The 15,550-nt window shown below is 38.8% G+C and overlaps 2 protein-coding genes across 2 annotated transcripts; one reads left to right on the top strand and one right to left on the bottom strand.

Moving 5' to 3' along the window:
• Positions 1-42: 42 nt before the first annotated feature.
• Positions 43-1,951, bottom strand: LOC105558963. The gene is made up of 3 exons (XM_012006941.1): positions 937-1,951; positions 695-853; positions 43-585 (listed from the first exon to the last, which is right to left on the bottom strand). The coding sequence occupies exons 2-3, from the start codon at positions 846-848 to the stop codon at positions 413-415; spliced, it is 327 nt and encodes a 108-aa protein (XP_011862331.1). The 5' UTR covers positions 849-853; positions 937-1,951; the 3' UTR covers positions 43-412.
• Positions 1,952-2,675: 724 nt separating this feature from the next.
• On the top strand, positions 2,676-13,910 carry LOC105558962 (fatty acid synthase-like). Its single transcript, XM_012006940.1, has 9 exons — positions 2,676-2,743; positions 3,892-4,001; positions 5,258-5,393; positions 5,466-5,819; positions 7,074-10,231; positions 10,718-11,186; positions 11,274-11,637; positions 11,715-13,195; positions 13,467-13,910. The coding sequence occupies exons 3-9, from the start codon at positions 5,285-5,287 to the stop codon at positions 13,856-13,858; spliced, it is 6,327 nt and encodes a 2,108-aa protein (XP_011862330.1). The 5' UTR covers positions 2,676-2,743; positions 3,892-4,001; positions 5,258-5,284; the 3' UTR covers positions 13,859-13,910.
• Positions 13,911-15,550: the final 1,640 nt, after the last annotated feature.

Raw genomic sequence — 15,550 nt, 5'->3', positions numbered from 1 at the left:
GCATCAAACGTGAGTACAGTTAATTTTTCTATTATGGTATAATCATGTCCTTTGTTTTCCATGATTTTCAAGACATCTTGTAGAATGCCGGGTGGAACATTAAAGACTGCACACCAATTTTGTAAAGTTGCCACACATGGCAGTGGCATTTTTTTTACTTCTCTCAAATATCGATAAGTCTTTGCGCTTAATGAATGCAAAGCGATGGCAGATGTAATATCTTCGAATGACCAGTTTATTCGAATATCATTGGGTGATATTAATTTTTTTATTTGTCCAGGCGTGAACACTTTGCGCAAGACATCAACAGCTATGTTTTCTGCTTCCTTTTGTTGATTTGCTATCATTTGTGCAATGGTATTAGATTTTTGCTCCACAGTTTGTTGCAATTTCTTTTCATTTGTGCTTTTTATTATAGTTTTATCTTCAGATATATCTTTCCGTTTTTTTCTAATGTTAATAATTTTGTAGGGATAGAACCTTTTTTCAGCCTCTGTATTTGTTTGGCAGGTACATTCTTTGATCTCGGCTTTGTCCATTCCAATTCAAAGCATTCTACTTCGAAATGGAGATTACATGCGTATGCTAAAAATTATATTTTATATAATTCTTAATCTGGTCAAATATCATACATAATAATATTGTATTTCAAATACTATGTAATATAAATGAATATAATATTACATCAACTTACCAGAATCAATTTTTATGTTTGAATTATTTTCTTGAGTAGCATCTAGCCATTGCTGATGAATGTCAGTCTCCTTGGGGAATCTGAAGAATTTCAAACCTTTTGTGCTTTTGTGGTCTGTGCGGCTTGCACAATTTTTTATGCAGCACGTCGGCATAATTTCTGTAGGCACAGAAGACTTGTATAACACATAAATAAAAAAGAAAAAGTTATTAAATTAAGTTCTTTTCATACAAGATACTTACAGTGTCTTTTTACTGTCCTTTCACAATGTTCTTTATTGTCTTTTTGCAATATCTTTTTACTATCTTTTTGTATGTCTTTACTGTCCTGTCAGTTCCTATTTCACTTCACTCTACAAGAACAATTTTACACAACACAACACTACAAAACACAACACTACACTACACTACACTATTCTTCACAATAAATTTCGCTTCGCTTCACTTTATTTTGCTAACTGTTTATTTCACGCTTTGTAGCTCGAGAATAACAACTAACAACAGCTGATAGCAGCCATGATGCTTTTCAGCATTTGTGACCAACTCCTGATTGGTCATAGAGCGTCCATTACTTTGGACGAGTGCGCATCCACGGGAATGTTACACCTGGTATTATTACATCATGATACTGCGTATATACTCAGAATCTACCTGTGTTGTATGGGACTAGTATGTCCACTCTCTGTCGAACCTTTGATCTTTTCGATTTCGATCACGTGGTATTCCTTCATTACTTTGATGTGTAAAATCTTTTTACACTGTCACACTACCACATATACAACATTCGTCTCATTGGCCACACCAAGATAATGGGGGACGCGCAGAAAGTATCGGCGCAAAACGAAACAAATGACTGAGTAGGCAACAAAGCAGTTAGTTCTTTTATTCAACTATTTCTATATGTTCATATGATCATTACTATCATACATAAATCCGGCAAGGCTTGTCGATCTTGTGACGGCAAGTTGTGTCACAATGTGTCAGGCAAACCATGCTGTTCACGTGCACTTCATATACCGACTCAATTGTTGCAAATATGCCGACACGTCTATGAGCAGACGTAAATGCGTTATGCTGACATAATGCAGACATTTTGCTATCTGGGAATGCATTTGATGAATAGATATGCATATATGGTTGTATTACGAATTCCTTTAAACCGGTCATCGTGTCTGAGAATGACTGCTAAAACGTTGGTTAACTGCTAACCGAAGGTTAATTTATTCTGTTTTTTTTAAATAATAAGATAGAAAAAGATAGGGAGTTGACTGAACTCCGGTTAACCAACGTTTGTGAAACTAGCCCTTAGTAATTAAGCTAATTAATAGTTAACTTACCAACAAGGAGGAACAACTTGCTCTTAACGTACTATATACAAATTTCTAGAAAATTTACCTGATTTAGCTCTTGAGTTCGTTTATTTATATATAGTTCGTGTATTATGCATGCAAGTGGTTAGCTCATGTATAATTTTGCGCTTAAATATCAAATAATTTATGTACAAAAATGGCTCCACAGTGCAGCGCAAGTAAAATCCTATCTCAGTGTGTCGTTATAGTTAGCTTTTTACGCGCAAAATATTTTCTGGTATGTCTGTGAACAAATAGTGCCGATATCTACACGTGACATTTACGAAACGCAATAATGCAAAGCGCAAAAAAACGAGATAATTCTGCACTGTAGTCTATTAAGTGTGCAATAATATATACGTCATGTCTAAAAATATGTTATAAAAAAACATATTTTAATAAAATAATATTTTATTGCTAAGTAATGACACGAGATAAGCACATGTTGTTGGAGAAATTGCGCCATATCCATGCAATATCTGCGAAAAATAATAGAGCAAAGCGCAATAAAAAAAGGTATGTGCGTGCATTTATTATCAAAACTACTAATAACGTTTTGAAACAAGCTCATATAATAACACAATACCTAGCAATACACAACGTTACGTTGGTATATATATGCACATCGAACGTTTAAGGGGGTAGTACACTCTGGCGGCCGAAAATGAGGGTCAATTTCAAGATTTATTTGTGACAAAGTGGTAGGCCAATCAGGTTCATGGTGTATACGATATTGAAGTACATGTTTAGGTGCATTTACAGTATTTTTTATTTGGAAAAATTTTAAGAAATGTAGGAGTTATGAGTCATCTCGCAGAGCCCTCGCGCGCGCGCGCTCGACTACGGTGTACATAGTAGCTCCTGTACGGCGTACAAGAAATAAAAAACGCAAAAAGGGTATTAAATTTAAATGTATTCCCCACAAGTTGACGTTCGAAAATTGTAAAAATGTTAAAAATTGTGAAAGTTATAGCACTTAACAAAAAGAAGTTCATTTTGTGCCGAAAAAACCAACGGTTTTTTAATTGTTATTAACACACGGTTCATCGGGGGACAAAAAACTCTACGTCAACTTGAGCATTGTGCTGTTATATAGATGTAAGCCAAAGGCCAAGACAGCCGGAATAAAAGTTCGGAATCATGTACACCGTTTTAAAAAAAAGCGTTTTGAGATAAACGCGTTTAAAGTTTTGGCAACTGTTTTCTATGAGATAAAGTGATAATTATTTCATCATAGTATTATTCTGCTGTTCCTGCACCATATTGCAGCCCTTCTGCATCGGCTAAAACGTCCTCTGCAGCCAATCTCTCAAGCCTACGAGCAGATCTTGCCTCTCGCGTGCTTTCCTGCGCTCGAAGATCGGCAGCATTGACGCGATGTTGATCAGCATACATGCACCACTGATGTGCTTTGTCGCCAATTTTTAAATTCAACGTCTGCATAACATTTAGATATGCCATTGCTCCCTCGTTGAATGTACTGCAGGCAATATCTGCTGCTATTTCGACGACCTCAGCACCCTCGGATGATATTTTTGGCGCGATTTTCCATATGACGGAGTTTACACTTTCATTACAATTTTGATTGTAATTTGACAGAATATACACATAGAAATATACCATAGAATATACAATACGAACGAGAGAAGGGTCTGCAGCAGGTATAGTTCTCGTAAATATCGAGCGGCGGCGTTTCAGACCGGTTTAGCGGCCGACACTACTTCGCTCCAATGGCTATAACTTCGTCAATTTTTGGAATTTTGCAATCGGCAAGGGCTCAAAATACGCGTAAAGAATAACACTTTCAAAATATGCAATAAAAAAAAATCGATTTTTTCGAAATTTCCAGAGTGTACTACCCCCTTAAACTCGCACAACATAGTTTACCCAGATGATAGAGAAACGTAAAAAGTCTTTGTACGTAAACTGCTGTAATCGCAATAAATCGTGAAACATACGGTAAGAACTGATCCACGTTACGTATTTTTAAACTGTAAAGCTACCATTTTTTTAAATATTTGATTAAGTTACAGTGTGTTAAAATAAGACTTAGATCAGATATTATTTTACCACTTATATTTGAAAGTTCTCGTAGATGATATATCCCAAATATTTTAAGGATTTCACATTCTTGATATCTCCTTTGAAACATTGATGAATTTATTTTTATTTTTATTATTTAATTTGTATTTAAATAATTGTTTATTATTTAACTTTTTCTCAAAATAAGATTTTTAAAGTTATATAGTCAAGGAAGAAATAGTATGATTAAAAAATGAAAAAAGATAAATATGAGTTTACAATAATAGTATATAGTAAAGAAGTAAAGGCTGATATGGAGGCAGTGTTCCTTAATAATTCATGCCGTAACTGATAAAGAAAAATATATCTTATTTATCACATTGCTTATTCTGTAATATGTAAAATCCGATTTCAGGAAATATAGATTTCTTTTATTTGATATAAAATCAGATATCATATCTCAGATTAAACAATAATGATTTTTTAGAATCTGGAAAACATCTCTCAGACATCCAAGTGATATCAGAATCGTTATTTGTATGAGATATTGTAATATTTAAATATCTTCCAGATATCTTTGTGATATTTTTGCTGTGTGGGTAATACAACAACTCTGTACACCACAATGCTCTCAGTGGTTTACGCCTCAGCTATTATGTGTGGACAGTATACTGTGTGGACAGTAACGCCACTTGTCGAGAGAGTTCGATCTGACACGTTCAAAATACATTTTTATAAACGTCTGAATACGAGTCTTTGGTTGAGAAAGACAATTACTTTTTCGAGAAAGAGCGACGACCTAGCAAATTTGTCAGCACAGTTGATTTCCAGAAATTTTATGAACATTACTTAAGTACATATTATATGTCAATTCGGGCGTAAACCATGCATGTTCAAAAACGGTTGAACGAGAATTCAGAGCGTTATAAGATTTCAACGTGACAGATAAGCACAAATAATGTCTTCGTTTATTCCTGGGATTGAAATAAAAATCGATAATTTCAAACAAAAATTTTTTTGTCAAATAAGAAGAATTATTTAAAGCTATACTTGTTGCGTTCTTTACAAAACTGTAAAAGATATTGAAAAAATCTATCGCTTGTTGTATACTCTTTTCAAAAATGCCATCTCCTTGCGTAGATCGACTATACAGTCGACGAACGTAAAAACACGAATTGGTTTTATCTTTGCAGATAGAAACTCATATCTTCTTCGGTAAGATGCCTGCTCAATTTGAATCTGTCAACAGTTCCGCGACCCGTGAATCCACGCTTGAAAATGGGATACCGTATTCCATCGATGGTGATGTCGTCATCACGGGCATATCAGGTAATTGTCGATCGCGAATATATAACTGTATCGTGAGAACAAAATATATTGAAAAATAAACGTTTGTTTCAGGCCGCCTGCCTAGATCATCTAATATTGAGGAATTTAAAGAGAATCTCATGAAAGGAATAGACATGGTCTCTGATGACGAATGTCGTTGGTCAGCAAATATGCTCGAGTTATTATCCAAATATGGCAAAATCAAGGACCTCAGTAGCTTTGACGCCTCATTTTTCGGAGTACCTCCCAAGCTGGCACATATAATGGACCCACAGGCACGCATGCTATTAGAAGTTACGTACGAGGCGATAGTTGATGCTGGTGTCAATCCCATGACTGTGAGAGGATCACGTACCGGAGTGTACATCGGTGTTAGTTATACGGAAACGGAAGGGTTTGCGATGAAAAATCTAGACGCCACAAATGGTGTGTACCTCACGGAAAGCAATACCGAATATTTCTTTAGGCAATTATTTTCATAGTTAATTGCTTAGACAGCCTATAGAGAACAGATTTCAGAAAACTCTGTTTCCCAATTTTGTCGTCAGAAAGACTTGTAATTTTATACAGACTCTGATATATCACATGATGTGGGCAGAACATCAACAGATACATATACAGAGTGTCAAATTCGTTAGAGATCATTCAAAAAATTATGATAGATTGGATCAAACTGAGAAGAAAAGTTATATATCATTTTACAAAATCTGTAATTATTATCGCGTAATTAAGAAAAACGTCTGAGCCAATAAGTGCACGGAGGAGAGAAAGACCGGACTCGGCAGACATGCAAAATGGTATTTCTTCTCAGTTTGACCCAATCTACTATAATCTTTGGAATGGTTCAAAACAAATCCGACACCCTGTATAATGAAGCTTGATAACATGTTTAGACAGCAGATTGGCGGCAGACATTCAGCAGATCCTGCTCACGCAACATGGCGATAGATTGCAGCCGAAATCGAGCAGAATTTGTTGACACAAGTTGTCGGTAGATTGGTAACAAAATGGAGCAAACTCTGTCGTTTAGTAGCGTAACGTTCCCTCTACCTGGACACGCGGCATGACACTTTCTCGTAAAAAGAACACCGCACGCTGTATTATAAATTAACACATCCACGTGAGATTTTGGTTATCTTTTGGAAGTGCTAAAATGAACTGTCTTGCACTCTTGTCTATCGAGTGCGTAGAAATCTTAAAGGACTACTTACTTATTTTCATCTGTGTAATGAAAAGAACAAAAACGGTAAAAATATAAATTAAACGACAAATCCTACTCAGTTTTTACCATCAATCAAACTGCCGCGCAGATCCTGCTCGGTTCCTGACGACAATCTGCAGTTGTCCGAGCATGTCAGTAAAGTCTTGCGGCAGAACGCAGGCTGAATGCGGACGCAGATTATGCCAATTTGCAGAAATGTTTCGATGAAATCTGTTGCCAGTCTACCAAAAATCTGCTATCATTTTGTTTACGGGATGGTGTGTACTATAATCGCAAAATCCAACGATCTTATCTAAAAATCAGAAAATGACTTTAATAGTATATTTTACCTTCGTTTTACGTGCGAACAATCATTCGTCTTTTTGCTATTCATCACACAGATCTGTTATAGTGTGAAAGAAGTTATACGATATTTACTGACAATGAGAATAAATCGAGAAACTTGCATCTGCTTGCAGGATATGAAGTGTTCGGAACTTCGAGATGTATGTTCGCCAACAGAGTTTCCTATTGTTTTGACTTTAAAGGACCTAGCTGCTCGGTAGACGCTGCTTGTTCCTCGTCCTACTACGGCATGCATCAGGCAGTCACCGCAATGCGCATGGGTGAGTGCGATGCTGCGATTGTCGGTGCAGTGAATCTTGTATTAGCACCACACAGATCAATGCAATATTACAAACTGACTCTGCTGTCCGAGGATGGCAAATGCAAAGCGTTCGATGCTTCAGCTAATGGTATGGTGAGGGCCGAGGCGGTAGTGGCGATATATTTACAGAAGGCGAAGGATGCGCGCAGAGTGTACGCCACGGTGGTTAACACGAAAACAAACATCGACGGCTACAAACCCGAGGGGATCGGGTATCCCAGCAGTGAAACGCAAAAGCAATTGATACATGACATCTACAATGAGGCGGGAATTAATCCTCTAGACATTAGTTACGTAGAGACCCATGGTACCGGTACCAAAGTAGGCGATCGAGAGGAAGTCAATGCCATCGATAAATTGTTCTGTAAAGGTAGGAAGAGTCCTTTGCTGATAGGCTCGGTGAAATCCAATATGGGTCATTCGGAACCGGCAAGTGGACTATGCTCCATCGCCAAAGTGCTGATCGCGATGGAAGCGGGCGTGATACCCGCGAATTTGCACTTTAAAACTCCGAATCCGAATATTCCTGGCTTAAACGAGGGACGGATTCGAGTTGTCGACAAGGCTACACCGTGGAATGGTGGCCTCGTTGGTCTTAACGCATTTGGTCTCGGCGGCACAAATGCACACGTTATCCTGCAGAGTAATACAAAACCACAATTGTTATCACCACTGAATACCGAACTGTTGCCCAAATTAGTCGCTGTATCAGGTCGAACGGAAGAAGCTGTGCACACGTTACTGAATACAGCGAAAGAGCATTGTAAAAATAACGAGTTTTTATCATTATTATACGTACTGCACAATAACGACATCCCTGGTCACAAGATTCGCGGGTACGAGATACTCAGCGTCGATAGTACACATGAAATGACCGAAGTAGCGAGCTGTGACGAAGGGCGTCCAATTTGGTTCATATTTTCCGGTATGGGTTCGCAATGGCCAGGCATGGGTCGTCAATTGTTCAGTATTGAAACTTTCCAACGTAGTTTGCGGCGATGTGCGGATGCTTTGGCACTCTACGACGTCGACCTCATGAATATCATCATGAACGCCACAGACGAAACATTTGAGAACGTGATGAATTCCTTCATGTCTATCGCGGCTATACAGGTCGCTCTCGTGGATGTTTTAACGTTGATAGGCATACATCCGGACGGCGTAGTCGGACACTCCCTTGGAGAATTGGGTTGTGCTTATGCCGACGGGGCATTTACACTGGAACAGACTGTCTTAACCGCTTATTGCAGAGGCAAGGCGCTATTAGAATCCAAGCTGAAACCAGGTGCCATGGCGGCAGTTGGTTTGAGCTGGGAGGAGGCCGAAAAAATTTGCCCGCCCGATATCACACGAGCTTGTAACAACTCCGCCAACTTAGTTACAATTTCCGGTCCGACTGATTCTATACACAAGTTCGTACAACTACTGAAGAGTAAGGATATCTTCGTTAAAATGGTAAACAGTTCCGGCTACGCCCACCACAGCAAATACATCGCACCAGTAGGGCCTAAGCTACACGCTTTGCTCGAGAAAATCATACCAAGTCCCAAGCAGAGATCGGCTAAATGGATCTCTACCTCCGTACCAGAATCCGCATGGGATAGTCCGCTCGCGCAGCTCAGCTCCGCCGAGTATTGTGTAAACAATATGATGTCACCTGTGCTTTTCAAAGAGGCGCTCGCGCATATTCCAGAAAACGCGATAACGATTGAGATCGCACCGCACGGTTTGCTACAGACAATCTTATGCAGTTCATTACCACCAACGGTGACCAATATTAGCCTTCACAAGCGGGATCATTTGGACAATCTTGCCTTCCTGCTGTCTAACGTGGGAAAATTATACATGGCCGGTGCGCAACCTAACATTGCCAAATTGTATCCGCCGATTAGTTTCCCCGTCAGTCGCGGAACACCGATGATCGGGTCCTTGGTCAGGTGGGATCACTCCGTCACGTGGGATGTGCCTGATTTCAAACAGATATCAGACCACTCGGGAGAATGTATTGTCCAAATAGACTTGTCGAATGAAATGGATACGTATCTAGCAGGACACCAGATAGACGGACGAGTACTTTTTCCATTTGCTGGTTATATTTTTGTGGTGTGGAAAACTTTGGCAAAACAGCGCGGCTGCAATTTTGAACTATTGTCAGTAGTATTTGAGAAAATGCAGTTTCATCGGGCCACCATTATCCCCAAGGAAGGACCGGTAAAATTCTCGATAACTATATTCAAAGGATCGGGCGATTTTGAGATCTGCGAGACCGATACGATCGTCGCCAGCGGAAGAGTACGCGTATCCGAAAGTATCGACAAAGATCACCTGAACTTACCACCTCCAGTTTTACCTCAAAATCAAGAGACTTTGCAATTGAATACCGAGGACGTTTACAAGCTACTGAGATTGTACGGATACGAGTATCGCGATATCTTCCAAGGAGTCAAATCTTGCGATGAAGATGGCATTGCCGGTGAACTATACTGGTTCAATCAATGGGTGCCGTACATAGACAGTATGTGTCATATAACTTTGGTGACCACCAACTCATTGCATTTAGCGTCGCATATTCAGTATGTAGCTATCAATCCTGTTCTTCATAAACAACTGGTTGAAAACTTACCAGAGAACGGTGGATTGCCAGTGTATTACTACAATGACACCAATATTATTAAATCGGGTGGTATTGAGCTCAGAAAAATTAACTTTTCGTTGGCGCCCCGGCGACAGAATCATGCTGATCTTAAATACGAGCGGTACACTTTCATACCATACGAAAGTTCGTATAGTCCAGTAGAGGATGCAATGAGAGGAAGGGTGCATGCGCTTACTGTACTTTTGCAGATTGTGTATGAAAACATAATGACGTTGAGACTGAAGACCGTGGAAGTTGCAGGCGAACGAGATGCCGAAGTTCTCTTAGCGCCGCTTATTTTCAAAATTTCCGATAACCAATTGGGCTCTCCTATCGTAAGAATACCAAATTATTTTAATAATTTGTTTGTTCGTTTGTTTTGTCCTCTATTCAGATGGAATATTTTGTTATTCGATAGTCTTAGAATTGTGTACCTACCATATCAAAGTAAAACATCAAATTCTGTTATTTGACAGACGATTTTAGAATTTAACAATCTTTCCGTCAAGTATTTTTATTTAAATAAACTGAATTGCGACAGTTCTAAGGATTGGATAAAAGATTTAGAGATAAAAGATAAAAAAGGAGGATTCCATTGTTACGTCAATACTATTTGAAACAAAATATTATGTTTTATTTACACTCACACAAGATTGAAATTGCTGTTCCCTAGTTTCTGGTACACTAGTAAAATGCGAATGTAAATTTAAAAGTAAAACGCTTTACGATCATAATCGCGTTATAATTTATTCTTATTTGTGATTATTTTTTCCAAGATTCTTCTTTAATGTTTAATTACAAAATCGCTGCGTTTCTTTCAGATTGATTTACAAATCGTCACAGTTGCTGCAGATAACTACACGGCGAGTTTGAAGCAGATGAACGTGAACGCTGACATCGTAACGCAAGATGTGAATAAGGCACTTCCCGTTGAAGACGTGCACCTTGTCATTGCGGCGGACGTTTTATCTAATCAGTCTTATACCGTTCTCAAAAACTTGGTCGCTAACTTAAAACCTGGTTGTTTTATTCTTCTGGAGGAGACCGCTGCACAACTAGATGTGGAGACCGCTTTGAAAGACACTGATCTCATCTTGGCTGGAAAACAAACAGTTTCCGTAGAAAAGACTTATTTGTTGATGAAGAAACGACAGAAACGAAGAGAACCAATGGTAATTCAAATTACAGAAAAATATCTGTCGTGGCTGGAAGATATAAAAGCAGTACTGAAAAAATGTGACAGTGTAGATCAAGAAATACTCCTTGTATCCCAGGGTGAAGAAACACTTGGTAAGATTACGGAAGAAAATTCTTAAACTTTTAACGTGTCTCTTTAATTATATGATGAACAGAAAAGAATTCATTTTTTATTCGTAGGCTTGGTCGGACTCATGACTTGTCTGCGACGCGAGTTAGGCAATGCAAATTTGCGTTATGTCTTTGTCCAGGACCAGAATACTCCTACGTTTGGCATATTCGTACAGTTTTATGTGGAGCAATTGGACAAAGGATTGATGGCAAACGTTTTGAAAGGAGGACAATGGGGCAGTTATCGACACTTGCCATTGGATCAACAGAGCAACATGTCTTCTGTGCAGGTGAAACACGCCTATGTAAACACATTGACAACAGGAGACCTCAGCAGCTTGAAATGGATTGAAAGACCCTTAAAGTACTATCGTCCCGACAATTTTCCTAATATGAAACTTTGTTACGTTTACTATGCTCCACTGAGCTCCAGGTAAGTGCCAATATTACTTACTGATATTGAGATAATGATCAAAGGCGTGACACGTGAATAAATTATGTGCACGACAGGGATATCATATTGGCGAGTGGAAAGATGTCCCTGGATATTCTACCGAGGAATATAGCTACGGAAGAATGTATATTGGGACGGGGATTTTCGGGGAGAGACGCTGACGGTCGTCGCGTGATGGGTATAGTCGAAGTTGGAGGACTGGCGACTACAGTGGTTGCAGATCTCGATTTCCTTTGGGAAGTACCCGACAAGTGGACGTTGGAACAAGCAGCAACGATACCTATCGCTTACGCGACTAGTTACTATGCTTTGTTTATACGAGGTCAATTGACAGCAGGCGAAAGCATATTAGTTCACGCTGGTACAAGCGGCGTCGGTCAAGCAGCGATTGCCATTGCTCTGCACGCTGGTTGTACCGTCTTCACTACCGTTAACACGTTGGATAAAAGAACATATCTCAAGAGAATCTTTCCGCAGTTGAACGACAAGCACATTGGCACTTCTCGAGATACCAGTTTCGAACAGCTCATAGATGTTGAGACTCAAGGACGTGGAGTGGATGTCGTGTTGAATTCACTGACAGATGAGAAATTTGAAGCTGGCATTCGGTGCCTGGCGTTCGGTGGCCGTTTCCTTGACATCAGCATGTATGATTTGTCGAAAGACAGCCGCATGAGCGTGTCAACGTTTGTAAAATATACTTACCATAGTATATTGTTGGATATGGTATTTCAAGAAAATAACGCGCAAAAGAATAAACTGGTAAAATTTTTCTCGGAGGGGATAAAAAATTGCGCGATACGTCCGCTCCAATCGACTGTGTTTTCGGAGCAACAGCTCGAGCAAGCATTCAGATTTATGGCGGCACGCAAGCATATTGACAAAGTGCTGTTGAAACTTCGTGCTGAAGAATCAAAGAAATATGTATCACCAATGCCAAAGACAGTGGCCGCGATCTCACATACTTACATGAATCCGGATAAATCGTATATCTTGGTCGGCGGTCTCGGCGGATTCGGTTTAGAACTGACAAATTGGATGATCGTCCGCGGCGCCAAAGTTATTGTTCTCGTATCACGCTCAGGCATTCGCACTGGTTACCAGGCAATGTGCGTGCGTCGCTGGCGCAAAATCGGTGTAAACATCGTAGTCTCCACAGTGGATGTGGCGACATTATCGGGTGCCGAAGACTTAATTCAAGAAAGCAACCGGCTGGCTCCGGTAGGCGGTATATTCAATCTGGCAGTTGTACTCCGCGATGCTCTGATCGGAAACCAGACGGAGGTTGATTTCAAAGCGGTCATGTTGCCAAAAGTCGATATTACAAGGAATTTAGATGCTGTATCCAGGAAGCTTTGCCCATCGCTAGATTACTTTGTGGTATTCTCATCCACATCGTGCGGTTACGGCAATATTGGTCAAACCAATTACGGTTTCGCGAATTCAACCATGGAGAGACTAATGGAACGGAGACAGGCTAATGGTTTACCCGGTCTGGCCGTTCAATGGGGTTCCTTCAAAGAGGTCGGCATCTCAGGTAATACATCAAGTGTTTGAGTGAAGACCTGAATCGAAGGATCGAAACTTTTCAATTTATATTTTCTTTGGTTTCGTAAACTCAATCTTGACTGACGTCTTAATTCTGTACTTCTAAACTTCTAAACACGATTATGTATAAGGCACTAGGACTAACATATTGTTAAGTTTATCGTATTCATACTTTGCATAAAGTTGTTCTAGATTTACTGTACGAATACTTTGTATGTTTCATGATCGTAGTTCCTCTTTTGATTTTGTTATGTTTTCAGAAACAATGACAGATAACGACATCGAGATATGCGGTATTCTACGACAAGGTATATCAAGTTGTCTTGCGACAATGGATATATTTCTTCAACAACCGCATCCCGTGTTAACTTCTATTGTGTTGGCTGAGAAATATAAATCCGACAACGATAACAAGACCGACCTCGTCACAACCATTGCTGCTATCCTAGGCATTAAAGATGTTAATTTGATTAATCCTAACAGTCAGTTAGTCGACGCGGGAATGGACTCGTTAATGGAAATGGAAATAAAACAGACTCTCGAGAGGAACTATGCTATCCTATTGTCGTATCAAGAGATCCGTTTATTAAACTTCGCCAAACTGCAAGAATTATCTTCGACCAGTAGTGATAAGGTTGAAAAGTTAAAATAATTATCTTTTTATTCCCCTTGTTTTATTATACTTGTTCACCATTGTCGATGTTATTTTTTTATAGAATTTGTTGCAGCACAATTATTAATATTAGTTTAAAATTAGATAATCAGTTTAAAATTATTTAATATAGGGTGGACGAGGTATTGACTTCACGTGATTTATTCACTCGGAGGAGTGTTACCTGCTTAGATCTATTCTTCTTTCGATTCATTTATCAAATTCGCGCAGTACAGTACAGTTACAGAAATGCGGTTTAATATAATTGCACTTTACGTATAGAATACTCCCGAAGGTAACTGTTTTAGAGGTTCTACTATATTGCGACTAAGATCATAAATCGTGCGAAAGTACACGATGCGATCAAAATTCGGAAAACTCTCTTCGGGCAACACTACATTTGATGGTTGGTTTTATTAATTAATTATGTGTAGTTAGTATAAGTTCGACTTAATCTTGCATAGTATTGTACGAAGTTGTTGACATATTCAAACATTTTATCGTTGACATATCAAACATATTAAAACGTAACGTAGCAGACACGGTATAAATCAAAGTGAATATGAATTATGAGATATGGAATAAATCATTATCACAGCTCTTTCTAATTTTCATTTAAAATCAAGAATAGTGAAATTTTTTAGGAAAGTATCACAAAAATTATAGCTTTGACGAAATAGATATTGTAGATTGTCAAAACAAAAACACGTATAAAATTATACATACAATGTAAGAGCAGTATTATATGTTATGATCTACACGGGGAGAGAATTTTCTCTTATAATTTATCCTGAAAACCATGTAATAGTGGGACAACATGGCATTGTCAAGAAATTTATGCGAATTTTTGGAAATTTTACCATACATATTATTAGTAATTATTCTTACAAAGGAACGGTCGGAAGTGTCCCTCACCGATTTCAATGCGCTTCGGAAAAGTATTAGACCCGTATTTTTTTATCTGCCATTCTCGACGTTTATATAAATTTTGTTAGATGGTAATGGTATAATAAAGTATGCATAAATGCATTTGATGAATAAATACGCATATATGGTTGTATTACGAATTCCTTTAAACTGGCCATCGTGTCTGAGAATGACTGCTAAAACGTTGGTTAACTGCTAACCGAAGGTTAATTTATTCTCTGTCTCTTTTGAGATAATAAGATAGAAAAAGATAGGGAGTTGACTGAACTTAACCAACGTTTGTGAAACTGGCCCTTAGTAAGCTAACTAATACCCACATAGAAACAAAACTTCTAATGGACGTCCATTATACGTTTGTCATGGAGATTAACACCTTCCAGTAGACGTCTATTAGATGACCAATGAAGGACAATGAGAAATCCATAGTTCCGCATTGCGGACCTATGGATTTCTCCATTGGACCTCCATTATACATCTTTAAAGATGTCCATTAGACGTTCCGTGGATCATTGACATACGGTGCGTGGAGTCTCGATGGACGCCCCAGCTAACAAGGTGGCGTCAAAATGACGTACATTTAATAAAGAAAAAAAATGAATGAACAAATTCCGGACTTTAAAAATTATAAAATATTAACATCATTTTCGCGGCTGGGTGTGAATAACGGTAAGGTCGCGGTCACCCATCCAAGTTTTAACCACACTCAACGTTGCTTAACCTCGATGATCGGATGGGATAGCGGTGATCCTTCGGCTCTGACAATTC

Source organism: Vollenhovia emeryi, unplaced genomic scaffold (assembly GCF_000949405.1).
Source record: "Vollenhovia emeryi isolate VEMERY1.0 unplaced genomic scaffold, V.emery_V1.0 DF939302.1, whole genome shotgun sequence".
NCBI lineage: Eukaryota > Metazoa > Arthropoda > Insecta > Hymenoptera > Formicidae > Vollenhovia > Vollenhovia emeryi.
The sequence above is the reverse complement of the archived record's forward strand: the minus strand, read 5'-3'. Positions and strand labels throughout refer to the sequence as shown.

Excerpts from the sequence above, each read along its gene's own strand:
- LOC105558963 (XM_012006941.1), bottom strand. The coding sequence starts at position 848 with ATGCCGACGTGCTGCATAAAAAATTGTGCAAGCCGCACAGACCACAAA. Across the intron at positions 586-694 it reads AAACATAAAAATTGATTCTG|CATACGCATGTAATCTCCAT; the intron begins GTAAGTTGATGT and ends TATAATTTTTAG.
- LOC105558962 (XM_012006940.1), top strand. The coding sequence starts at position 5,285 with ATGCCTGCTCAATTTGAATCTGTCAACAGTTCCGCGACCCGTGAATCC. Across the intron at positions 5,820-7,073 it reads AAATCTAGACGCCACAAATG|GATATGAAGTGTTCGGAACT; the intron begins GTGTGTACCTCA and ends ATCTGCTTGCAG. Across the intron at positions 10,232-10,717 it reads ACCAATTGGGCTCTCCTATC|ATTGATTTACAAATCGTCAC; the intron begins GTAAGAATACCA and ends CGTTTCTTTCAG.